This window comes from Lontra canadensis, unplaced genomic scaffold, assembly GCF_010015895.1.
Source record: "Lontra canadensis isolate GAN:19392208 unplaced genomic scaffold, GSC_riverotter_1.0 scaffold3, whole genome shotgun sequence".
Classification (NCBI taxonomy): domain Eukaryota; kingdom Metazoa; phylum Chordata; class Mammalia; order Carnivora; family Mustelidae; genus Lontra; species Lontra canadensis.
The window spans coordinates 5,353,455-5,380,963 of record NW_022630997.1 but is presented as its reverse complement, the minus strand read 5'-3'; the positions used below and the strand labels follow the sequence as shown (position 1 = coordinate 5,380,963).

The 27,509-nt window shown below is 38.2% G+C and overlaps 1 protein-coding gene across 1 annotated transcript in view; it reads left to right on the top strand.

Annotated features, from left to right (window-relative positions):
- The first annotated feature begins 4,141 nt into the window (after positions 1–4,141).
- Positions 4,142–27,509, top strand: part of TRUB1 (TruB pseudouridine synthase family member 1) — a 41,278-nt gene continuing 17,910 nt past the window's right edge. The window contains exons 1-3 of the mRNA XM_032879018.1: positions 4,142–4,467; positions 11,014–11,112; positions 19,760–19,815. Coding sequence (XP_032734909.1) covers positions 4,182–4,467; positions 11,014–11,112; positions 19,760–19,815 — 441 coding nt within the window. The 5' untranslated portion in view covers positions 4,142–4,181. The remainder of the gene's footprint in view (positions 4,468–11,013; positions 11,113–19,759; positions 19,816–27,509) is intronic.

Below are 27,509 nucleotides of genomic sequence, written 5' to 3'. Positions count from 1 at the left end.
TCATCTCCTTGATGGAGAAGTCAGGCAAAATAGGAGCTTTGCTTGAGCTTTTTCACCTGATTGGCCTCAAGCAGTAAACTGATCTTTCTTGGTTATCTTTAAAAGTTCAGTTTTGTTTTCTTTTAATGTCTCTGGAATTTTTTCTTTTTTTTCCTATCCCCAAATCTTTTAGACTTTAACTTATCCTTACTAGATGTTTGTGATATTATCTATGCTTCCTTTAAAATTTTTTTTGGCTTAATTAAAAATTTTACATTATTACCACTATTTTTCCTTAATTAGGAAACTTATGATCAAAATTAAAACATTAAAATATTTATACCTTAGAAAATAAAACTCTTTTAAAGAAGTCTAACTCTCAAGAAACCACAGTTGTGTTTCCTTTAAATAACCTGGTTCACAGCAGAGGTTCTTATGTAACCACTGGCTTCTTTAATTACCTTCCCTATGAGGATAATTTCCTTCTCTATTAGGATAATTTGAAATGGCAGGGACAGAAGATTTTTTTGGTGGGGGAGAGTTTTTTAGCTCTCTCAAATTTCATGTAATGAAACATGCCTATCTGTTCTCTGAACTTTAAAAAAATATATATGCTTTTCTCAAGGTCATGGTAGAGATTTGAGAATCTCCAGCATTCTCTTCTTCATTGTCAGGAACACCCTTTTGTGCTCCAGTTTTAAAATGAGGGTCTTACATTATATGGTTTAGATGTTCACATCAAGCACTATTTTCTTTTTAATTTAATTTATTTATTTGAGAGAGAGACAGAGAGAGAGAACATGCATGAGTGTGAGGCAGAGGGAGAAGGAGAAGCTGACTCCCCGCTGAGCAGGGGCCCAGACCAGGGCTGCATCCCAGGTCCTCAGATCATGACCTGAGCTGAAGGTAGAAGCTTAACCGACTGAGCCACCCAGGCGCCCCCAAGCACTATTTTCTATGCTTCTACTGTCTATAGGAAGTTGTACAGATGAGCAACAATTGGAGAAGACTTTATAAAGAACAGTTTTCCCAGGCATATATGCCTATGTCAAGGATCAAAGAAGTGCCCCAAGAATGCCTTCGTTGTGGAGACTGTGACAGGTTTGGCATCAAACCCAAGAGGATTATCAATTTTTAGGTCTCATTAATTAACAATCCTGGAGGTGACTGGCTAGCTGAGGGCAGCACAGAAGCTGGTCTAGAAAGTTGGCGTTTTTTTATATAGCATGAGGTGATCATATTCTCTCTTTGCACCAGTTCTGTACACACACAGAAATGGAAACAAAAGCATTGAGGCTGCACTTGGAAGATACCTCATTATTTTATGTATTCAGCACTCTGCTTTTCTGGAAACTGTCATTAATTGCCCCGTATTTACATGGTTTCTGTTGGAGTGGCCATGTTTATTGATTCAGTTATTCAACAACTATTTATTGGGTGCTATGTGTGACACTCTTCCAGGCCCTGGAGACATAGCCATGAATAAGATATACAAAAAATTTCTTATGGAGCTTGCATTCTGATGGGGGGAAATAAGACATTAAATGAAATAAGTAAATATTTGATATGTCACATAAAACGTGCTATGGAGAAAAATCAAGCAAGAAAGTGAAAAAAGATGAAGGGACAAAGTGAGAGAAGCCCTATGTTCCGTAGGTGGCCAAGACAGACTTCATCCAGGATATTTTTGGAGTTAGATCAAAACAGGATGGTTTAAACCCAGACTGTGGAATGAGGAGTAAGGAAAAAAAAAAAAAAAGCCTGTTAGAAGCAAAGGAGAAGCACAAAGACGCAAGAGAGTAGCAGAAAAAGAGAATGTGGGTGGAGAGAGAGAGAGCCTGAGAGAGAACTTCTCAGGTTCTATATAACAGTCCAGTATACGTCTGATAAATCCTTTTATAAAAATCCTTCTGCCATTTTAAACTGGATCAGTTTCTGTCACTCCCAACCAAAGAATCCTAACTCATACACATAATAAGTAAGATAACTTGTAAATTCAAGGCTTACTTTATGTGGGAGATGTTGGTTACCTCAGAAAATTGGAGCTTGATGCTTCTGATGCCAAGAGTACAGATTTGGTAGCAGAGTAGAATTAATTTTGCTGTTCCCTAGCATTCCAGAAATAAAATGTGCAAGAAATATCCATTTTTCTGGAGCTTTTTCAAAGTTTTATTTATATCTAGTTAGCTGACGTATACGGTAAAATCGGTGGCAGGTGTAGGATTTAGTGATTTTTCACTTCCGTAAGATACCCAGGGCTCTTCTGTTTTTCTTTTAATTGAATTAACTCTGACTCTGCACTGGCACTGTGGAAAACTCAAATTGGAAGCATTATATTTCACCTCTATTTCTGTTCTCCCACTGCTCCCTCCATCCTGGAGTCACAAAATAATTAGGGAAGCTTACTGATGTCTAGACCCCTGGGGAAAGGCTCTCTAATCTCCAAGTTGCTATTGTTCAATCCTGCTTTAAACTTTCTCTTAAAGTCCCTGGCTCTCTGCTTCTCACCAAGAGGAGAGCACAGAAATCTGTACTGAGGCTAAAGGATGCTTTCCTTCACAGGGTGCACTCCTCCCTTCGGAAGTTGTGTCACCTTCCTGGAAAAGGAAAAATCTTGAAGCAGGCTCCAGTATCCACTCAGGTAACCATGGGATCTGCAAATCATTCACTTTCTCTCTTTATTCTCAAAATAATTCTATTCTCTTCTGGCCTCCCACACACTCCCATACACAATATTTTCATTTAGCTTAGACTTTTAGAATACACCATAATAAGAGTTCATGACTTCCACTTCCAATTTAGCTTCCCACCTTGCAAAAACTCCCCAAAGATTTTTTTTTGGTCTTTCTTATTATGCTATAATATACATAACATAAAATTTTCAATTTTAACCATTTTAAAGTGTATGTTTCTGTGGCATTAAGTACATTTACATTGTTGTGTACCCTAAAGATTTAATGAGAATCTGGCGATCTGACTGAAATGGGGAAGGATGAAAATATAGAAATAAATTCTATATTTGAAACATTGCTCATTTGAAACATCATGTATTTGTTGAATGAATGGGGCAAGTTCCATAATTCATAATTTTGAGCAGCAGAAAGGCATCAGCAGTATAGTAGGTTTTAAAGTGCAAGAGGATGATGAGGAGAAAGCTTGGCTATAAGGAAACTTGGTGAAACAATGAAGACAAACTTTACCTGTTTCACTCATAAAATCATTTAATATATCTGAAGCGAAGTAAAATGAAGACTTTTTCTCCACTATGCCTTGTGCCAGGATCAGAACAATGTTCCTGAGTGTTGATGGGGGCATAAATAACTTCCACAGAGAAAGCCTCAAATCAAAAGTAAAGTTTAATATTATGAATTGCAATAATGCTTTTTGAATCTAAGCAATGGTTTACTAAGGGATGCAATCCACAGAAGAGTTAGTATTAAAAAAATTTTTTTTAAGTATTAAAAATCTTAAACTTATTAAGAATTACAGTTGGGGTCGTAGGGCGTGGGGTGGACAGGAACGAATTCAAAGTACGCTCAAGTGATTTACATTGGCTTGGCTTACAAGTTTCTTTTGGGAATTTGAAGAACTTGTATCCATTTATTCATTCCGAAATATTTAGTTAAGCGCTTACTATGTGTGAGGCACTGGGATACAGCAGTGAACAGGTAGTTTCCTTTATTTAAAGAGCCTACATTTATGTGTACTGGAATTCTGAGTCGTGAATCCAAGGGCACGATAAATCGAATGATGCAGTGAACCGAGGAACCACGATTCTTCAAAAACCTCAGCAAAATCGGTATTTTCAATTTTCTATTTTTGGAAGCTGGATCCTCTTAGTTCCGGAAAGGGGGGTGGGGTGGGCAAGTGGGATGTAAAGAGATTGCCCGTCCAATATATACACAGATTTCGTGTTTGGGTTCAGCAGTTTAGGACTGGAATTCCAAATTACACCTGCAGTACATAACTAACCCGACCTAAGAGGCAGACAGGATTACAGAAGAAGCACTAATTTATCAGAGCCCCCAGAAGGTACAGCCATCTCAGCCTACAGCAGAAGGCCATGAACTACAACTCCCAAACGCCCTTGCCACTGCCAGCCCGACTTCGAAGAATGGGAAAGATGGAGGGACGCCGGGCGCTCTCCTGTTGCGTCATTAGAGTGCGACTCCAGATACAAAACAGGTCTGGGCTACAAAAGTATGGCAGCTGCTGAGGCGGCGGTGGTATCGTCGTCGTCTTTGGAAACAGACAGAGCCCTGGTCCCTGAAACTGCCGGAACAGCCGCAGCAACGGCCGCCACCCCACCAGCGACGGCTGCAGCTGCGGCCCTTGCAGCCGCTGCCAGAACCGGATCCGAAGCCAGGGTCTCCAAGGCCGCTTTGGCTACTAAGCTGCTGTCCCTGAGCGGCGTGTTCGCCGTGCACAAGCCCAAAGGGCCCACTTCAGCCGAGTTGCTGAATCGGCTGAAGGAGAAGCTGCTAGCAGGTACTGCAGCCCGGGTGGGGACCAGGCTGAGGCGGTCGCCGCGAGAGCGGAAGCTGCAGAGAGCCAATGGGCTTTTTTGCGCGCCGGTGGCTCGAGAAGTAAAAGGAGGGGAATGGGAGGATGACCCCTGAATTAGCTCTGGACAGAAATCTGGGGCATCTCGGGCTTGGACTTGCCCTGACGTGAACTCCTGTAGCCTAGTTGACAGTTTTCGTCTCCAGGGAAGAAGAAAACACAAAACGCCCACACTTAACACAAATAAACCCCTTCCCTTGGGCAGACAAACTAATATTCTGTAATTTGATGGCCCAGGAGACTTTTGTTTGGCTCACGTTGGTAAACCCCTCCTAAAGGACGCACTGGCTCTCCACCCCCAAAGTTGAAGTCTTAAAAATAGTTTGGGGATGCAGATATTACTTAATTAACCAAGGCTTTAATGCCGTGGTTTTCACAGAGTGGGCATAGGAATTATTTAGAGTCCCTTGTACAAATACAGATCCCGGATCTCTGCCTTCCCAGAGATTGTGATTTTGAGGTTCTGAGGCGTTTTTTAGGAAACCATTTTTAAACTATTCCTCCAGGTGGTTCTGGTGTAAGTGGCCTTTGGATGACATTTTGAGGAACACGAATTATAATTTAAGAGCATTCTTTTTTGTTTCTTCATGTACACTGGGAGCATATTAGAAGAGCCTGGAGGATATCTCAGTTCATCTTCCCAGTAGATTATTTCGGACAGTGACATCAAGGAACCTTAGATTTATTGGACACCTACAATAAGCCAGATGTAGTTTATAGAGACGGGAAGATGAAAAATCCTGTCTTTTCTCTTAACTGAGCCCATAGCATAGACATTTCTGCAGACTTTGATGATAAAACTATTTAGCTGTGTATTCAGGGCTCTCCTGAATTTGACCCTGGCCTGTCTTTCCATTAAAAATACAGTACAGGAACTTTTCTCTTCCCCCTCCCCCTCCACCTTCTTCTTTTTAAGATTTATTTAGTTTAGAGGGAGAGAGAGAGCGCACAGGCAAGGCGAAGAGGCAGAAAGAGAGGGAGAGACTCTCAAGCAGACTACCCCACTGAGCATGGAGCCCAAAGAGGGGGGCTTGATTATATAACCCTGAGATCATGACCTGAGTCCAAATCAGGAGTTTGCTTAACTGACTGAGCCACCCAGGTGCTGCAGGAACTTTCTTTTTAACATTGTTTAGTGTGTCTTGGCAAACTTTATTATACTTTTTTAAAATGCAAAAACAGGTAATTCTGGCAGGAATTTGTTAATTAAAATTGACACAATATGGATTCAAATGTTTAATGGCATTAATGTTTAATACGTACACTCTTGTAGATGTTTAATCCCAGTGTTATATCTACTCATTCTTTTTTATACTTCCCTTATACTTTGTTGCCTGTAAGAATGGGGCATACAGGGATGTTGAAGGAAGGAATTGCATTAAGAACAAGCTTCGTGGTGTCGTTTGTGTGTAGTTGTTTCCTACACACAACTGCTTTCATTGGGCCTGATTTATTAGCTGAACTATGGTTTTTTTGATTCTCAAGGTAAGGATTACCATTCTTCCTCTCAGACAGGTTTCTGATGGAATCAAAGCCATATCCTGGCCTTCTGGTTAATCTGCCTCCAAGAGTCCAAGAGCTGAAGTTTCTTGTTGAAACTTGGTTAAAACATTGTTTCAAGACTGTTGCTAGGCCATCTTCTAGAAGCCCCTCGCTCAGATGTAGATATTCTCATTACTCCATTTCTGAATTGCTTTGATTGGTCTAATTCTATATTTCTGTTAGCTAGACCATGCTACCTGAGAGGGTTCTAAAAGATACAAATTTCAAGGAAGCACGTTCTGTTGCTGGCCAGGTTTGACACCCACTGATTCAGGCCACCGTTAATGGCCATAGCCTCTATTAACACTTCTGGCCTTTCCCTGTATTGATTCATGTTATACTGAAATCCTTGCTCTTCTTTGTCTTCTATCTGAATCCTTCAAGGCCCAAAACATCAGAATTTTATAGCTAGAAAAGACCTTAAGAGATATTCTTCCATCAATGTTACCAATAGGATGAACCAAATTCCAATATAGTAGATGGGCCTGTCTTCGAACTCGAAAGGGGCAAATTTGGACACAAAGAAAAGAAGCAGGTTTGTGGGCCTTCGTATTCTAAGGAGTGTCAGGTTGAAAAATACAGAGAGTTCTCCAGAAGTTTTCTATAAATTTATGGATGAGAGGCCCATAATGAATTACAAGTGAAAGGTGAAAGGTTTGAAGCCTGGGCCTGTTCTCACGGGTTTGTGTTAAAGCAGGCTGATTCCATGTAATCAGAGAGTGCCATGGGGACCGTGTTCCAGACAGATGGTGTTCTGTAATTATGCAGTCAGGCCAGGCAACCCACCATATCATTTTGGACATCTATTCTGGCTTCTCCATTATTGCTCTGCTTTCCTTCTCTTCTTTTCTCTGTCCTCTCTTTTCGTTTCTTTTGCTCTTTTTTTTATCTTCACCATGTCAGTGGTTATAAGGGAAGTTTGATGGGTTTGGGAGATGTAGATCAATACAGCTGTTCTTTCCCTTCTCATTTGAAGTTCAGTAGCCAATGTTCTGTCTGTGTATTGATATATATATATATATATATATATATATATATATATAACAATTATAATGATAGTAATAATAACTTATTGTCAGAGTGCCATGTAGTTTCCAAAGCACTTTCAAATAACATTATTTCAATTTATCTTTATAATAGGAAGATGAGATGGCCCAGGTTGATGTTTTCTTTTTTTAAATCTAAATGCTTCAGAGTTTGAGACAATTTAACTGGTACCTACTTCCCACATAACGCCCCCCCCCCACCTTTTTTTAAATTACCATATAATTTATTATTTGTTTCAGGGGTACAGGTCTGTGATTCATCGGTCTTATACAATTCACAGTGCTCACCATAGCACATACTCTCCCCAGTGTCCATCACCCAGCCAACCCATTCCTCTGCCTACACTCTAGCAACCCTCAGTTTGTTTCCTGAGATTAAGAGTCTCTTATGGTTTGTTTCCTTCTCTGGTTTCTTATTGTTTCATTTTTTCCTCTCTTCCGCTATGATCCTCTGCCTTGTTTCTCAAACTCCACACATCAGTGAGATCATATGATAATTGTCTTTCTCTGATTGACTTATTTCGCTTAGCATAAACCCTCTAGTTCTATTCATGTCATTGCAGATGGCAAGATTTCATTTTTGATGGCTGCATAATATTCCTGTGTGTGTGTGTGTGTGTGTGTGTGTGTGTGTGTGTGTGTGTGTATAGGTATATATATACCACATCTTCTTTATCCATTCATTTGTTGATGGACAGCTAGGCTCTTTCCATAGTTTGGCTATTGTGGACACTGCTGCTGTAAACATTGGAGTGCATGTGCCCCTTCAGATCACTACATTTGTATCTTTGGGGTAAATACCCAGTAGTGCAAATGCTAAGTCATAGGGTAGCTCTATTTTCAACTTTTGAGGAACCCCCATGCTGTTTTCCAGAGTGGCTGCACCAGCTTGCATTCCTACCAACTGTGTAGGACAGCTTGTCTTTCTCCGCATCCTCGCCAACATCTATCTGTCATTTCCTGACTTGTTAATTTTAGCCATTCTGACTGGTGTGAGTTGATATCTCACTGTGGTTTTGATTTGTATTTCCCTGATGCCATGTGATGTTGAGCACTTTTTCATGTGTCTGTTAGCCATTTGGATGTCTTTGCAGAAATGTCTGTTCATGTCTTCTGCCCATTTCTTGATTGGATTATTTGTTCTTTGGGTGTTGAGTTTGATCAGTTCTTTACAGATTTTAGATACTAGCCCTTTATCTGATATATCATTTGCAAATACCTTCTCCCATTCTTTCAGTTTTCTTTTGGTTTTGTCGACTGTTTCCTTTGCTGTGCAAAAGCTATTTTTTTAAAATTTTTATTTATTTATTTAATTTTTATTTATTTATTTAATCTTTTTTTTAAATTTAATTTTAATTTAAAATTTTTTATAAGCATATAATGTGTTTCTTACCCAGGGGTACAGGTCTGTGAATCGCCAGGTTTACACACTTCACAGCACTCACCATAGCACATACCCTCCCCAATGTCCATAACCCCACCACCCTCTCCCGACCCCCCTCCCCCCAGCAACCCTCAGCCTGTTTTGTGAGATTGAGTCTTTTATGGTTTGTCTCCCTCCTGATCCCATCTTCTTTCATTTTTTTCTTTTCTTACCCCCCCAAGCCCCCCACGTTGCATCTCCACTTCCTCATATCAGGGAGATCATATGATAGTTGTCTTTCTCCGATTGACTTATTTCGCTAAGCATAATACCCTCTAGTTCCATCTGCATTGTCACAAATGGCAAGATTTCATTTCTTTTGATGGCTGCATAGTATTCCATTGTGTGTGTGTGTGTGTGTGTGTGTGTGTGTGTGTGTATACCACATCTTTTTTATCCATTCATCTGTTGATGGACATTTAGGTTCTTTCCATAGTTTGGCTGTTGTGGACATTGCTGCTATAAACATTCAGGTGCATGTGCCCCTTCGGAGCACCACGTTTGTATCTTTAGGGTATATACCCAGTAGTGCAATCGCTGAGTCATAGGGTAGCTCTATTTTCAGCTTTTTGAGGAACCTCCATGCTGTTTTCCAGAGTGGTTGCACCAGCTTGCATTCCCACCAACAGTGTAAGAACGTTCCCCTTTCTCCGCATCCTCGCCAGCATCTGTCATTTCCTGACTTGTTAATTTTAGCCATTCTGATGGGTGTGAGGTGGTATCTCATTGTGGTTTTGAATTGTATTTCCCTGATGCCGAGTGATGTGGAACATTTTTTCATGTGTCTGTTGGCCATCTGGATGTCTTCTTTGCAGAAATTTCTGCTCATATCCTCTGCCCGTTTCTTGATTGGATTATTTGTTCTTTGGGTGTTGAGTTTGCTAAGCTCTTTATAGATTTTGGACACTAGCCCTTTATCTGATATGTCGTTTGCAAATATTTTCTCCCATTCTGTCAGTTGTCTTTTGCTTTTGTTAACTGTTTCCTTTGCTTTGCAAAAGCTTTTGATCTTGATGAAATCCCAATAGTTCATTTTTGCCCTTGCTTCCCTTGCCTTTGGTGATGTTCCTAGGAAGAAGTTGCTGAGGCTGAGGTCAAAGAGGTTGCTGCCTCTGTTCTCCTCAAGGATTTTGATGGATTCCTTTCTAACATTGAGGTCCTTCATCCATTTTGAGTCAGTTTTCGTGTGTGGTGTAAGGAAATGGTCCAATTTCATTTTTCTGCATGTGGCTGTCCAATTTTCCCAGCACCATTTGTTGAAGAGTTGTCTTTTTTCCATTGGATGTTCCTTCCTGCTTTGTCGAAGATTAGTTGACCATAGAGTTGAGGGTCTATTTCTGGGCTCTCTATTCCATTCCATTGATCTATGTGTCTGTTTTTGTGCCAGTACCATACTGTCTTGATGATGACAGCTTTGTAGTAGTGTTTGAAGTCTGGAATTGTGATGCCTCCAGCTTTGCTTTTCTTTTTCAACATTTCTCTGACTATTCAGGGTCTTTTCTGGTTCCATACAAATTTTAGGATTATTTGTTCCATTTCTGTGAAAAAGTTGATGGTATTTTGATAGGGATTGCATTAAATGTGTAGATTGCTCTAGGTAGCATAGACATTTTCAATATTTGTTCTTCCAATCCATGAGCATGGAATGTTTTTCCATTTCTTTGTGTCTTCCTCAGTTTCTTTCATGAGTACTTTGTAGTTTTCTGAGTACAGATTGTCTCTTTGGTTAGGTTTATTCCTAGGTATCTTATGGTTTTGGGTGCAATTGTAAATGGGATTGACTCCTTCATTTCTCTTTCTTCTATCTTCTTGTTGGTATATAGAAATGCAAATGATTTCTGTGCACTGATTTTATAGACTGCCACTTTACTGAATTCCTGTATGAGCTCTAGCAGTTTTGGGCCCACATAACCTTTTGTTAAGATTAGCTTCTTGAAGGAATTGAGGGTTTTGATTTGGAGAGAAGGGCAACAAAAATAGATACTTTGGGAACTTAGTGTTCTTAGAAGTAGCCCTTTGAAAAGTATTCCTGACATTAGGTAGCTTGGGGGTACCAGCAAAGAATGCCAGGAAACGAGAGAATTAGAAATGAAATCAAGAACTTCTAAAACCACCTGCCTATATAAAAACTGACTTCTTTTCATCATTTAAGAGCCCACTACTGGGAATTTATTATGTTTTTCAGGGTTAGCCTGGATATTTGCTCACATTAAAAAAATATTTCTAGAAAGTGAATTCTAGTTTCTACACAACTAATTTTGTAATACTATTTCTTCATAATTTAGGGAGTGTCTGTACATTTTTAAGTCTGTTCTTTGCTAATAGTGTTATCATCTCAATCTGTTAAGTTTGTACAATCCTTTTTGTTTTGAATACTCCATCCATCTTTCCCCCATATTTATGAAGCTCTTACTTCGTTTGTCTTTCTAATTGCCATTTCTCATCCAATTACTCTCATAGAAGCTGGAATGCCTTCTCCAGAATGGACCAAAAGGAAAAAGCAAACTTTGAAAATTGGACATGGAGGCACGCTAGACAGTGCAGCCCGAGGAGTTCTGGGTAAGAGATACGAATGGAAGTTTGATGTAACTACCACTTATTATAGAAAGAAATACTGATTGAGAACAGATAAAGCCAGGCCATTTTCAGTCTTTGGAGTATTTCAGATCTACTGGATTTATAATGCCATCTTCTAAAGAAGCCCTTAAAAGGTACAAGCTATACAAAGCTATTAGAAATAGCCACTTTTGTGTGTAGATGGGACTTTAAGACAGGATTTGTATTTGTGAAGCAAAGCGTTAACTTATCGGGCCTGAAATTGCTATGTTTAGAAAGGCCTGATTGCAAGTCTTGCCCTTGACAGGCACCTGGGAACTTGGATTCTGAGAGTGTTCCCACCCCTCCTATTCAGTAAGGGTGGCTTGCCGTGTGCCTCAGCTGTTGGTGTGAACAGTGTGGTGTGTGCCGAACACCTGCTTTCCTTTTAGGAATCTGGAATTTTGTCCTACCACTTGTGCAGGTGTGTCTGGGTAACTGTCCTCATTCTCTCCTATTAAGAACTTTGGGTTCTGAGTTTCTAATAGGCTTTTCCGAGTAGGAACATTGCACGCGCTTTTTATATGTTGGAGAAAGGAGCAAGCTCAAGGGTCCTCTGTCACAGGAGGAAGAGAGAATAAGGAAACCTGTGTGTGGATTTCTCCAGTGTCTTTTTCCCTTTTTGATCCTACAGTGTAATGGTACTATGTCACTGTAGTGAGTCTTAGCCATGTATGAATCTTCCAGTGTGGAGTGTCCTGTTGGGGATTCTAACAAAGTATTTGGCTTTTTTTTTTTTTTTTTTTTTTTTTGTGCTTATCTCAGATTTCATCTCTGAGGATCAGCTCTTTTGAGAACGTGGGTCTTATGGTTCCTGAGAGGAAGTCACACTTTCTGTTGGAGATATAGTGAACATTATTGCTTATGGAGGCAGATTGGTGGAATTGATTGACAGGAGAAAAATCACTTATCCCTTTCCCTTTTTACTCTTTTTTTTTTTTTTTTTTTTTAATGCCTCTGGTAGAGGTTCTAAAGTTTACAAACTGCTAAAGTGTGTGTCCACAGGCTAGACTATGTTTTACAAACTTTTGGTATAAGTCTATCCATCGTCACAGAAATACATATGTTGGGATTCCTGTCTCCACATCTTAGAAACAGAGTTCTGTAGGACAATACTTACTTTTTTACATGGTCTGGTGTTTTATATTTTATTCTATTTCATTTTCCTTTTAAATGTTGATAATCCACTAAATTGATTTCATGATGCACTAATGGGTTGTGATTCACAGTTTATAAAATACTCTGCTACGGTGTCCAGTCCATTTTATTGGAGCCAAAAAATTAGGTACAAACAACAAACCTGATCTAAGCTATCCAAAGGAAATGAATGTTTATTTAGAAGAAAAGGATAAAGTTTTTGTGAAGAAAATTCCATTTTTTAAGAAAGTTAGAAACAATATATGATTTTGCATTTTAAAAAATTACAGTTTTTATTTAATTCATTTGGAAAAATATCTTTACTGAGGGTGTAAGTAGATTTAAAAAAACACAAGGAAATCCATTTTCCTGAGTTAGAGAACTTGAATAGGCAAATCTGACTGCTTAAAGTTACTGTTTCTTACTGTAACTAATGATAATCATTTAATGAGCAGTGTACTATGTGTGAAGTCCAGCTTGGGGCATACATAAGTTATATACTTTAGCCCTCGTAAGGTAGGTGTTATGATTCCTCATTTTACAGAAGAAGAAATGAAGACCCTGAGAGAGAGTGCATTGTCATAGTTTGTGGCAGAGTCAGGATTCTGAGCCAGATCTGCTCAGTTCCAAAGCTTCTGCCCTATCCTGGCATGGCAGATACTTGGGCCTCCTGTTCTCCTGCTACGCCCATTGCAGGGTTACCTAGCAGTCACAGTGTTCTTTGCAGCTGGTCCTAAAAGTGGCTTCACGGTTTTTATCAGTTCAGCACTCCTTGAGTTGAAGGCTCTTCATTGTAACCATTCTGTTCTACTGTTTTCCAAGGCACAGCCCCTAAAATATGAGAAGAGACAGGATGAAGTCGGCTGTTTATTTATGAATAGACCAATTGTATTAGTTTCTGGTGGTTTTTACTCATTTGTATGCAGAAAATAGTGATATTCAAGGCAGTGAATAAATAAGTTTATTTTTCACCCTAAAGCTAAGGGATCTTGTTGAAATTTCCATTTTAATATTATGAAAGGCTGGCATTTGGCTAAGATTTGTATGAGTGGAAGAAATTGTATTGGAAATAATTTCCTATTTGGAGGCTTAATTTACATTTGATCATCCAGGAACTTTTATGATGATATAATCCATGCATGTATCAAATTGATTAATTTCATTCTAATACCTGTATTTCCCAATGAGGAATAAAGTAAAAAAAAAAAAAGTAGGCATTTTGTCACAGAATAAAGGGTATTCATTGTTTAAATTAGCAATTCTGGAGACTTAGAAGTTGATTTTTGTTGTGTGGTGGAATAAACACTGGTTCTAACCATCATGAGTTTATGAACTAGCTGCTTTACTTACTAAGTAAACACAGCCTGGGGAAAATCTGTAACCTCTCTAAATCTCCATTTGTTTAATCTCTTGAAAGAGGTAAGTAACATCTACCATAATTTTCAGTAGATTTATTGAAATATCATATGAAATATCTATAACCTATGGATATATGCTATACTCTGTCAAGTGCTTTATAAAGGTCTTTTTTTTTCCCCATAAAACTGGACCTGTGTGAAAAAATACACTTTTACTTTCAACATGTAGACTGTTTTTGCTGGGCTTTTTTTTTCCTTTGTAATATTAATGGTACAGATTTAAGAATTTAGTTTATAATGTAAGATATAATCTGAAATTTGGGTTTATAATTCTACTAACCTATATTATATATAATATATATGACTTATATAATTCTATAAAAAGGACTTGCAAGATTCTTAAAAATCTTGTGGTAAGTAGAATAATGGCCCCTTAAATATGCCTATGTTATAACCTCCAGAATCTAAGAATGTTCTATCACAATCTGTGTTAAGTTCTATCACAAGGGGGAATTGAAGTTGCTAATGAGCTGCTAAAGAGATTATCTTGGAATATGCAGGTGGATCCAGCATAATCACAAGGGTCTTTAAAAGCGGAAGAGGAGCCAGAAGAGAGAGATGTGGACGCAGTGGTTGGAGTGATGTGATTACTGGCTTTTAATGAGGAAGTGAGTCACTGAGCCAAGGAATGTCGGCCCCCAAGCCCTCCGTGTTAGAAAAGGCAAGGAACCTCCTATAGAAAGGCTCTAGAGAGATTCTTCCATAGGGCCTTCAGAAAAGACTGCAGCCACGTAGATATCCTGATTTTTAGCTTAGTAAAACTCATTTCAGACTTCTCATGTCCAGAACTGTAGGATAATGAGTTTGTTAAACTACTAAGTTGGTAATTTGTTACAGTAGCAATAGGAAACGAATACATCCGTTTATTATAAATCACCTGAAATGGAATCTCAGTTTCTGTCACTTTAAAAATTATTATTTTGGGGGGCGCCTGGGTGGCTCAGTAGGTTAAATGTCTGCCTTCAGTCCAGGTCATGATCCCAGGGTCCTGGGAGCCAGTCCTTGCTCAGTAGGGAGCCTGCTTCTCTTTCTGCCTGCCACTCGCCCTGCTTGTGCTCTCTCTGTGACAAATAAGTAAGCTCCTTTAAAAAAATTACATTTTTTTTAACTTCAGAGTTTATAAAATTACTGAAAAATATTAGAAAATATAAAAAAAAGAGGTAAAAATTATTTTCCACCTTCAGCAATAGTCACCGACATTTTTGCTATATTTTCTCCTAGCTTTATATCTATGCAAAATTTTTAAGTTGAGCTTTTCTTTTTTTAAAAGATTTTTATTTATTTGATAGAGATCACAAGTAGGTGGAGAGGCAGGCAGAGAGAGAGGGGGAAGCAGGCTCCTGCTGAGCAGAGAGCCCGATGCAGGGCTCGATTCCAGGACCCTGAGATCATGACCTGAGCCGAAGGAAGAGGCTTAACCCACTGAGCCACCCAGGTGCCCCTAAGTTGAGCTTTATTTTATGTACATTTGTATCCTTTTTTAAAGTTTAACTTAACATCATTTATGTTAACTCTCAGTAAAGATTTTTCTTTTTTTAACTTTATTGAAGAATAATTGACAAATATAATTGTGTATATTTAAAGTATTGAAATTATGCCAAGTATATTCTCCAACCACAGTAGTATGAAACTAAGAAATCAATTACAGTAGGAAAGCTAAAAAACTCACAAATATGTAGAAGTTAACACACTTTGAACAACCAGTGGGTTAAAGGGAAATCAAAGAATATCTTGAAATAAGTGAAAACAGAAATACAACATACCAAAATTTATGGGGTGCAGGAAAAGCAGTTCTAAGAGGGAAGTAAACATTATTTTTAAGGGCAACATAATATTCTGTCGTATCAGTCAAAAACAATTATTTAGGGGCGCCTGAGTGGCTCAGTGGGTTAAAGCCTCTGCCTTTAGCTCAGGTCATGGTCTCAAGGTCCTGGGATCAGGCCCCACATCAGGCTCTCTGCTCAGTGGGGAGCCTGCTTCCCCTTCTCTCTCTGCCTGTGAGTTTTTGCGTCCGAGAGACCACCAAGGAGCCAACACGGATGCAATCACACGAGGGATTATTTAACAAGCTTCCTCTTGGGCCCAAGTATACCCGACACAGCAGCGTAGGGACTTGGACCCTGAGCTTAGTTAAGGCAGGGGTATGTCTGGGTTCCTGTTACTAAAGCAGGGTGGGGATTTCTGGAACCAAAGCAGGGTGGGGCTTCCTGTTACTAAAGCAGGGTAGGGGTCTCTGCAACTAAAGCAGGTTGGGGGTCCTTAGAACTAAAGTAAAGTAGGGGAAAGTTCAGCCCTTGGGCACAGGGGTCTGAGATGGCTGTGCTTATGCTAAGGCTAAACCTGAGGTGGGATGGCCTTAATTTTTCTCGGCCTCCACATTTCCCCCTCTCAGAGGAACCTAAGGAAGGACCCAGTCATGGGTCCAGGCTGGTCTCAGCAACAAGGTCTGGTGGTTGGTATTGCTGTCTGAGTACCATGAGCTGACCTGTACTGTCTCTGTCTTTGACCAAAGATGCTAATCTATTGATAATGTAGGGCTCGAAGGTAAGGAGGAGAAGGAGGTTAATGAGGGTTACTTTTTATTCCCCGTACTGGTGTAAGAAGAGGGCATAGTATAAGTAACATTAGTGGGGTACGTGAGAGCGGCACAGTCTCAGCTTTAGGGATTGTCCTTGTCCAGCTGGCTCTTTCATTCTGGAACAAAGTTCTTGACAACGGCGTGTAGGTCAGCTGGCCGGATGTGGGTGTAGTGGACCCAGGGAATAATCCCGTCGACCTTGAGAGCGGCAGGAGTGGTCAGGATCACGATGTAGGGTCCCTTCCGGCAAACAAGTTTTCCACTTGGCGGCAGCGCATCCAAACCGAGTCCTCGAGTTGGTAAGGATGTGGGTCCAGCTCCTCCTCTGTCTCAGTGTGGGCAGTTAGGATCTCTGCTCAGGGAGCCTGTTTCCCCCTCTCTCTGCCTGCCTCTCTGCCTACTTGTGATCTCTCTCTGTCAAATAAATAAAATTTGAAAAAAAAAAAAAAAAACGAATTATTTAACCATTTCCCTGTATGTGATCGTTCATCTTAGTAGAGTGTTATTAGTAGGACAGATTTTGTGAGGAACATCTTTATGAATAAAACTCCTTTTGGTTTTGGATTTTTAAGATTGATTTCTAGAAGTGGAAAGATACAGGTCTTTTAAGATGGTTGCAAGGGTGTTAGAGAATTAGGTAAATGCCAATAGAAACTTTGATCTGCAAAAGCTTTGGAATTATATGTGTCATACTCTTGCCTGTTCCGAAGTGGCTCTCCTCATTTAAAAAAGTCTATATGATTTGTGGATACAATACTAGGACATTTGGATAGGTTTGGAGATAGTGGATTTTTTTTACAGAGAGACATTTGAGCACAGAAAAAATTTGGGAGATGGAGAGAGTAGTCACTGTGAGACAGTGCTTGGCAAACCCTGTAATTCATTCATTTTCCCAGTTCTTCCCACTTTTCAAACTGTTTTGTCTTCTTCTTTAGTATTAGAAATCCTACTGAGCTTTCCAGATTTGGCTGAAATGCTCTCTCCTACATGGATAGCCTGCCCACTTGTGCTTTTATATTGCTAATGTAAAGCTTCATTCTAGTCTAACCTTAACTCACAGAAGGGCTGAAACCAGGTCTTATTTATTTCTGTGCCTGTATAAGTACTGAATAAAATGTGGAACGACTGAATGAGAAAAAGCTGAGTAAAAATTCTGTCCAGTAAACTGTCCTTTGAATGAACAGCCACTTGTTGGCTGTGCCTCAACCCCAGATAATCTTCCTGCGTACCGCTCTTGCAGTAGTCTTCCTAGAACTCTGCTTTCACTGATTAGCTAACTTCAGCAGGCCTTGGTTTTCTTGGATATAAAATGAGAAGGTTAAGCCGGATAACTTTAAAATGCCTTCTTGTTTCAAATTCTGTCATTTTGGATCACTGACCTAGCAGAGAAATCAGCGTTTCAACCACGATAAAGTCAAACACGTCAGCCTGTTCTAAGACACCTGCACTCTGGTTGATAAACCCACTGTGCTCATTCTTGTATCAGAATTTGTGCAATGAGTTCCTTTTTTAGAACATGCTTCTCTCCTTTCTGTATGTTCAAATTCTGAACATCTTTTAAGGCGTATCTCAAGCTGTGTTTGAAATGCTTGAATGAAGCATTATCTGGCCTCTTGAGCGGTTTAGAGTACTGCCTTCTTTGACCTCCTACAGCATTTATTCTGTATTCGTTTGGACTCTTCCTCACTTACTGTCTTATTGCTATTTAGGGTTGTTCACTCATTAATTCATGCACCTTTTTTTTTTTTTTTTTTTTTGGTTTTTCAATTTTTTTTTCCTTTTTTTTTTTTTTTTTTTTTGCGTGCTTGCAGTTTTCCTTACCTGTATTTTTTTTTCCCCATGAGGTTATAAACTCTTTCAAAGTCAGGAAATGTTCTGTTCCATTAAAAATACCGTTCTTCAGTCTGTGTGCTTAGTAGCTGCTCCAGAAATATTGACTGGGGATTCTTGAGTGGAAAAAATTGCATTGGATGTTTGTTATTACTATATAAAGCTTTTTCCTGGACATGAGCAGCTATCATTGGAAGAGTACGATGCTCCACATAGGACACTAAAGGCAGATAATTGTTTTTATCTTAGTCTTTGAGCTAATATGACTCTTATCATAGAAGTTCAGGGAGGGTTTGGGATGATTTTATGTTGGGGTTGAGATTAGACCTGGGTTTCGAAGGATGGATTTTGAACACTAGAGAATTGGTACTATAGGCATTTGGACCCCATTGAGGATTGCTTGGGGGGCTTGTAGTGTGCAGTACAGGTAATCAGAAATGGTTATAAAATGGATTGAACTGGAAGAGATAGGGATAGATTGTAGAACAGTCAGGCTGGTAGTGGTTTAGGTAATTTAGGCTTATGGCATTGGGAAGAAAGCCTAGATAAGTAAGGTGGCAGAGGATCAAAAGGAAGGGAGGGGGTCTTCCGTTAGTCTGGTCTGAATTTTGACCACCATATACTACTTGTTGATGTTGGGCAAAGTTCCTAGTCTCTGTCTGTCTCAGTTTCCTCACCTATAAAATAGGGATAATTGTATTATTTCTTAGGGTTGTTATAAGGGTAAAATGAACTAATGAATGGAAAGCATTTAGAGTGGAATTTGATACATGGTAAACTCAATGAATGATATATGCTATAAATATTCATGATAATTCTTTTAGCTGGTCAATCATTTCTTTTTGTTTTTTCTTGTAATTCTGAATCGTGGTGTTTATACTATGTTCTTTTACAAAATTATATCCATTGATGAGAAATTCTTCAATTCTTATAAAAATTTGCTTTCTGTTAAGTGGAGAAATAATTGTAAACTCTGTCCTTCTCTCCTGGTGAAATGTGTTGTCATAAGGATAAATAATGTTCGAGATTGAAGAGATAGGTGGGGCATTATTGTACTTAACACATGATGTCTGTGAACATACTTTGTCCAGGCTCGTATTTTACCTTGTATTCTTCTTTGTGTTTGGTTGATCTGTTACGTTTCTGTTTTCTTGATTGTATACTGCTGGACACTAATCATTTTTAAATGGTTCATTACTTATGATAATGGCTTTTGCTTGGTTTGATAATGAACTCTATCAGAAGACTTTATCATACTCTGGTTAAAGCGTATCATGTGTTTTTCACTGATCCACATATAAAATTCCAATGAGTCCTCTGAGATTGTTCTAAAACTTTTCATTATGTAATTATCTGGATTGAGGTTTCTATCATGTTTAACACTTTGAGAGGAAAAAAAAAGGTTTTTTTACATCCTTACCCTTACATCCTTACCCTTTACATACCCTTACATCCTCTCTTCAGAATTTCTAAATTGCATGACAAGTTCAACTGATTGGAATAATAGGAACCCTCTAGTAAGGCTAGATATATGTTCTTTCCAACTTTATGTTACATGTGCCAGGAAATTATGACCCAAATATGTAGTTATTTCAAAAATCTAGTTTTCAGAATAGAGTGTTATAATATTTCTTTCTTTGATTTATAGTGGTTGGAATTGGAAGGGGAACAAAAATGTTGACCAGTATGTTGTCAGGGTCCAAGGTAAGAAAATTGGAATACTTTTTTTTTTTTCTCTTGAATGTTTTTCTTAATAACCTATGTTTTGGATTTTAATCAATTAAAAATTATGCACATTGCATTTACAGGTGTTATTCCTGAATATTAATTGTGTTTGTCATGATAGCTGAGATTGAAAATATTGAGACTATAAATTGGAAATGCTTCAACAAATTGATTTATAGAAGCGAAAACTCTGCAGTGCTTATCGTTTTAAAAATTATATTGTTTTTTATATTTCTTAGATGAAAGAGAACTTAAAGATCATAAATTCTATGTGCAGATTTTTTTAAACCTTGGAAATTTTATAGAAACAATACCATTAAAAAAAAAAGAAGAAACAATACCATTTTGTAACCCATACACTTTTATAGCAAAAGACCTGCTCTGTACACTGGTTATAAAATGTTTACCAAAACAACTGAGGCTTCTTTAGGGTGATAAGTTACATCATTCGTCTGTAAGGGTAACCTTGGCTGAATCGAAAAGCACTTTTTGAGGCACTTAGGGAGAGAGAGGAAGGTTTATGCCAGGGCAGGGAGAGCTGTAAATCTTTGGATAGCTTCAGGCAATGAGTGAGAACCCTTTTGCAAAACAGCAGGTAGAAGAAGCACTGAAACAGAGGTCAGTGTGTCAAAGGGGTTAACCTCTCTGGACCTCTCAGTTTTTCTTTAGGAAGAATGATTTGATCCCCTCTAGGGTCTCTTGCGGCTCTAAAGGAGACAAGCATAGCTGAATTCTAATTGGGACTGAAGCGGTGGTTCTAATAGTTGCAGCGAGGGACCAGCGAAAATGCCTGTGCAGGGAAGATTAATAAGCCGCTAGGTAGAGAATTTCAGCAAGTTCCTGGACTAACTTTTTATTTGTTTTGAAACCCTTCCTCTAAGTGGGGTATGAATAGTTGGTAAAGTGAACTTGTCTAAATTGTTTCTTTTTTTTTTTTTTTTAAAGATTTTATTTATTTATTTGACAGAGAGAGAGAGAGAGATCACAAGCAGGCAGAGAGGGAGACAGAGAGAGAGGAAGGGAAGCAGGCTCCCTGCCCAGCAGAGAGCCCGATGTGGGGCTCGATCCCAGGACCCTGGGATCATGACCTGAGCCAAAGACAGAGGCCTTAAACCACTGAGCCACCCAGGTGCCCCTAAATTGTTTCTTAAAATACGTGTGTGTGTGTGTGTGTGTGTGTGTGTGTGTGTGTGTATGATCAAAGACCATTAAAAAAAAATTTCCCCTTATTGCAGACTAAGGACTTTTGGAAAATATAATTTAAATGCTATGACAACATCAGATTGCTAAATAAGTTTCTAAATAGTCTCATTTTTCTGAGCTTATCTCATTGCGGGTGCTGGCTCATAGAGCACACTTTGAGTGGCAGTGGTCTAAGTAAGTTTTTCTTAAAATAAAAAGCCCTTGAGAACATACTGTCTTTGACGTCCCATTTTAGTTATCAACTGGAATAGAAACCTTTATCTTTCAGTTGGAAAGGATCTTAATACTTTAGATAAATGGAAAAATTTCAGTGTGTCTTGCTGCATAAGCTTTAAAATGTTGGTGTTGAAAAATCACAGAATACAAGAATTGTGTTAGAATGGCAGAATTTGATGTGTTTTACTAAATTTACATTGTGCTTAAATACTTACACATGGCATTTAGAATTTGTCTCTGATAAAGGGTTTTGCCATTTGCTTAATATTTGTTCCTTTTTAATATTTCTTCTTCCAAAGAACAGACAGTGGTTCCATTGATTCTTTATGGATGATTTTTATTTTCTTTTTTCACATTATTTAGTATTTTCTAAAATCTTTACAATGAACAATTACTTTTATAGTAATAACAAAAAGATATGTTTGCATTAAGGATTTGTTCTTTTACTCCAAGATAAAAGATGTTGCATTGATTTGAATATTCATTATTCACTTCTCCCCTCATCCCCAAACCAGAAATACGACACGCTATTCAAAGGTTTTACATATAAATTCCAGGCATATTTCCAGAAATATGACCGGAAATGTAAATACATCATTGGCTGTGGTTTAAGCTTTATTTATCACGAACCATTTTGGTTTCAGCTCGGGAAGCTGAATGTCATAAAGTGAAATCACTGATCCTCAGATGACTGTATCCTAAATAGAAAATCCCAGGTGCATCTTATTACAGAAACCTAGTTCTTGGATTCTTCACATTTCAAAAATAGGCATTTTTATCTTGTTAGCTATTTGTTTTTCTTACACTTTTAATTTTAGATTATGTATCTGTTTAAAAAAATTAAGTCATTTAAATTTAAGTATGTGGGATGTTACATTTTTACCAAAAGTAGTTAAAAATTTTTAATGAATTTTTAAAAATTAGATTTTGTGTTTAGCACTGAAAGGAATCTTATAGATTGCCTCCAAAAATTTTTTGGCCAAGACCCATAATAAGAAATTCATTTTACATTGTGATCCTATATACATATACACATGTAAAAAACAAAAATTTCAGGGGCACCTGAGTGATACAGTCGGTTATGCATTTGGCTTGGGGAGCCTGCTTCGCCTTCATCTTCTGCCCCTCCTCCCAGTTCATGCATGTGGTTGGTCTCTCTCTCTATCTCAAATAAATAAAGTCTTAAAAAAAACAAAAAGCAAAAATTTCATTAAACAGCCTTAACCCTATGTACAATGTATTCTTGATATTTTTGCTTCTACTTCCTTAAAAAAAATTGGTTCCTACAGCCTCCAAACCTGGCATGGACCTACCAGACCTACCACTGGACCTATGTTTACTCTTTCTCCACTTCCTGCTTTTACAGACGAATTTTATTTACATCACAATGCTACTAGAAAAATTCATCTTATAGTATGTGTAGGGTAGAGTTACCTCAAGAGTAGCATTATTTGTTCTTGGATGGCAGATATGCAGTGTTCACATTACAACCTTATCACAGTGCTTCCCTCCCTCACCATCCAGTCCTGATTAGAGACATTGCTAATTGAACATGGCCTAACACTCTTTACTATTGAACCAAGAAACATCTTCGAATTCATTTCAACATAATGCCACTTCATAAAGTCACTGTCAGTTAATGGGTAGAGTGCTGACCTTTTTAATAAACTCTTTATGCCATCAGATGATTTGGTTCCATTCTTTGAAGACCAGAGACCATTTCAACCACCCAACTCCTTTCTTGCATTCCTTCCAATTCAGATCATTGTACTAAGTACTAAGTATCTAAGAACTACTGTGTTCTTCACTTCTTCCTCTCCTTTCTTATAGTACTCTTTGCTTTTCCAATGATTATGTTTCTCTTGAGCCATTTTTTTTTCACTGCATGCTCTTTTTGGTTACATTTATAATGTGTATAAAAAGTATCAATAAATACTATTAAGAGTTGACCCTTGAAAAACACAGGGGTTAAGGGTACTAACCCCCTACACAGTCATAAAACACCATATAATTTTGACTCCCTAAAAATTTAACTTACTAGTCACCTGCTGTTTATCATAAACATTACTGATATCATAGTTAATTATTAACACATACTTCATAGGTTATTTGAATTTTATACTGTATTCTTAATGTAAGCTCGAGAAAAGGAAGTGGTATTAAGAAAATCATGAAGAAAAAATGCGTTTATAGTACTGACTATAAAAAATTACATATAAGTGGACCCATGCAGTTTGAATCCATGTTATACAAGGATCAGTAATATTACTATTCCCAAGTATTTTGTGTATCCCCGGATCTCTCTCCTGAGTTCCAGGCCTATTGGATCTCTTTAACTACATGTTCCATAAACACTGATGTTTATGTCATCTAAGCAAGTTCTGTTGGAAATCTTGTGTACAGTTAATTTCATTCTTTTTCATATCTATGATTTCTGGTAACCTAGGCAAAACATGGCACTCATCAGAAACAGGGAGTATCACCTGCCTATTCTTTAGGGAGAAACAGTTTCTCTGGGCATTAAAGTGAGAAATTTCTAACTGTGAGGGATCTTGCATGACAGACAGTGGTTCTCAAAAATCGTTTTACAACAGATAAAGAAGTGGATCTATATAAAATGTAACTTAGGTAAGATTATTCTGAGAGACGTTAGGCTAATGTATCCCTTTGGCCTAACTTGTTCTAAATACCTAGAAGGCAGTGGTTGCAATGATCCCTCTACCAGCTTCCCTACATTATACTTCCTTTGAGCCAATCACTAAGCAGATATACTTAGAAGTAACAGACTGTGATGAGATTTTGTAGTACTACCTTTATTAGCGTCCTATATTGCTGATTAAAGCCAGTTACTTATATGCGCTTTAGAAACCACATGAGCAGATGGAAGGGTTGATGTCCTATTATGAAATCACTCATGCCATATAAAGACTAGCATTTTCCAGATGTAAGACTACTCCCCTATCTCTGTGGAGATAAACTGAAGTGGTACCTCTAGACAAACCCAGCATTTCTTCAGAAAGCAGCTTTGTATCCCTTCAGCAGTTGAACAAATATTATCATTGGGGTATCCGAACTTTTCCACCCTGGATGTGTTCAAAAGACAGTAACCTTCCCCCAAGTGTACAGTAGCATTTTGAGGTTAACCAGTCAATGGCTGCTCTGAAGTGTGACTTGAATATTGCTCCTGTGAAGTATAAGCCAGCTCTCCAGGACTTGCGCATTTCTTTCATTTTCTTCAGAGTCTAGTCCAATTTGTACCTTGTCTTTACACTCTATTAACATGCATACATTTCATGAGTACTATATTGAAAATTTGAAGGGCTCACACTTATGGTCTATAAAGAGCTATTCCTTTTTTAATGAAGACATTTGAAGTTACATGTTCTTGGTTTGGTAGGTTTTTTAAAAAAAAGTTCTTCCTCATCATAAATAATATTCCTTTGTTTGTGAAACTTTAAATGACAAGCTTTCACATCAGACCTCAAAAACCAATTGCTTACTTGAGAGGGAAATGATTATGTATACTTTCTATAATATAAAAATATTTTCCTTTCTTCTGAAGAGTACAGAAGCCAATTTGCTCTTAAATCTGTCTAGCTAATATCTTGCTATGGGGTTCCGGGAACTTGAAGATGAGTAAAGTAGAAAGTAGGGTACTACTAATAGCAGAGAGAAACCATGAATCCCACAGAGCACACAGTTCAGTGGAAACTTCTTTCAGAATTCTTAGGACTTCATTTGTTTTGTTGCAGTCAATTTATGTTGTAACGAATACCTTAACAGAATTCAGAATTATCAGATATCTATCCTATCTCTCTCTGTAGAATTTAGGGCAGTAAATAGAAATACTTTTGACCCCATAGGATAAAATGGTGATGTGTGTATACACATTCCCATGTCTTTTTTCTTCTTGGTGGTGAGGTTTTGTTTCTCTTGAGGGCTTGCCTGTCTGACTGGATTTTTCTAAGTAGCTTGTGGACCATTGACTAGAACTAAAAGATTATTATCATTAGATGCCAAACAAGGGAGAGCTAGAAAACAGCTATGATTTAGCTCAGCAGTTGACAAAGTATGGTCCAGGGACTTCTGAGGTATTTTCAGGGGTCTGTTGAAGTCAAAACTATTTTCATAGCTTTGTAATCTGATGAGTATGTTGTGGAGTTTTTCAGAGGTTGTCTGATAGCATGCCTCTGATAGTTAATGGAATGTGTACATGTATATCAGTGTTTTAAACATTTTTGTGTTTTAATTTCTACCACAGTAAGTATCAACAGATAGAACTCATATGAAAAAAAAATTGTGCCAGGGCTTCTAAATAACTTTCAAGTATATATAGGGGTTTAAATCACAATGTTTGAGGATTGCTGATTTAGGTATTTTATTTCCCTTTTAAAAAATGCAGCATGTAGCCAGATTAAGTGTAAGCACAGAACCTGGAAGGATTTGAAACTTGGCAGATACAATCTGGATGTCCCAAACTATGGTGAAATGTGAAGAATTTCACAGATTAGAACTTCTCCAACATGTATATAATTCTATCAACAAATTTTTAATTAAATATCTACCATGTTTCCATTTAGTAAGAAACACAATAGAACAGCAATGCAAAATCCAAGCTAACAGTTTGTAATTGGAGAAGATAAGGATCAATATATATCTTTGTATTTCTCACAAGCTCCTAGTAAAATAATTTGTACATTCACAGCCCTTAAGAAACATGATTGAGGGGCACCTGGTGGCTCAGTGGGTTAAAGCCTCTGCCTTCCGCTCAGGTCATGATCTCAGGGTCCTGGGATTGAGCCCCACGTTGGGCTCTCTGCTCAGCAGGGAGCCTGCTTCCTCCTCTTTCTGCCTGCCTTTCTGCCTACTTGTGATCTCAGTCTGTCAAATAAATGAATAAAATCTTAAAAAAAAAAAAAGAAATGAATGAATGAATACATGATGTGGGTTTGATATAGGCCTTTCTTCTAGGTAAGAAACTTGTATTGAGTGCTTACTCTTAGCTTTGTTCCCAGGTAGGTGATTGGAAGTTGAGAGGAATTAATAGGGTGGCTTTGAAAGATGAACAGGAGGTAGGATTTGAATCTTAGAAAAGAGAGGAAGCTCAAGGCTAGGGAAGTAGCTTGTGCAAGAACCCCTGGAGTCTGGAGACAAGAAGAGGAGAATGAATATTGCATACTTGAAAGCATGTTCCAAGATTAAAAGGTTCCTGGTTAAATTAAAACTTGTTACATAGAATAGTGCAGACATTTTCAACATTTTCAAGGCATAGTATACATGATCGCAGGGTTTTTCTCATGCAATAAGATAGATAATTAAGGCAAAAATTAGAGCATTTTCTTGCTTTACTGTTTCTTATGGGAACTCACTGTAGCTAGATGAGGTACTCTACCCAGTTACTGTAAATCATTCTGTATCTTCATCATCTTCTTCTTCTTCTTCTTTTTTTAATAATAATGATGATAATAGTGTTGTTCAGTGGTGCTCACCATGGCCAGGTATTGTTCTCAGCTCTGCCCTCCCAAGGTACTAGTATCATCTCCATCTTAAGGACAACACGGCTCCAGCAGGAAAGACTTCCTTGACCTACTTTACTCAGGAGATGCAGTCAGGATTCAAACCTTTGAGTCCACGCTCTTCCCATTCACCCTGCTGTGTGTACTTTTCTCCATGATTACGCTTAATCCAGGTCGATTGTTCCAAAATATGGAAGCAGGAATGGAGCATCTCATCAATTAAGTGATGAGACTGAATGTTTAGTTACAAGAAACTAATTTTTATCAATACTAATGGAGTTTTTTGGGGGACTTTTAAAATTTTAATTCCAGTATAGTTCACATACAGTGTTATATCAGTTTGGGGTGTATAGTATAGGGATTCAGCAATTCTGTATGTTACTCAGTGCTCATCACAAGTGTACTCTTTAAACCCCATCACCTGTTTCCCCCATCCCCCCACCCACCTCCCTTCTGGTTACCTTCCGTTTGTTCTCTCTAGTTAAAGGTCTGTTTCTTGGTTTGTCTCTTTTTTCCTTTGTTGATTTGTTTTTTCTTAAATTCCAGGTATGAGTGAAATCATATGGTATATGTCTTTCTCTGACAATACTAATGAAATTTTTTTTTAAAGATTTTATTTATTTATTTGAGAGAGAGCGCGAGAGAGCATAAGTAGGCAGAGAAGCAGGCAGAGGCGGAGGGGGAAGCAGGCTCCCCGCTGAGCAGAGAGCCCGATATGGGGTTCGATCCCAGGACCCT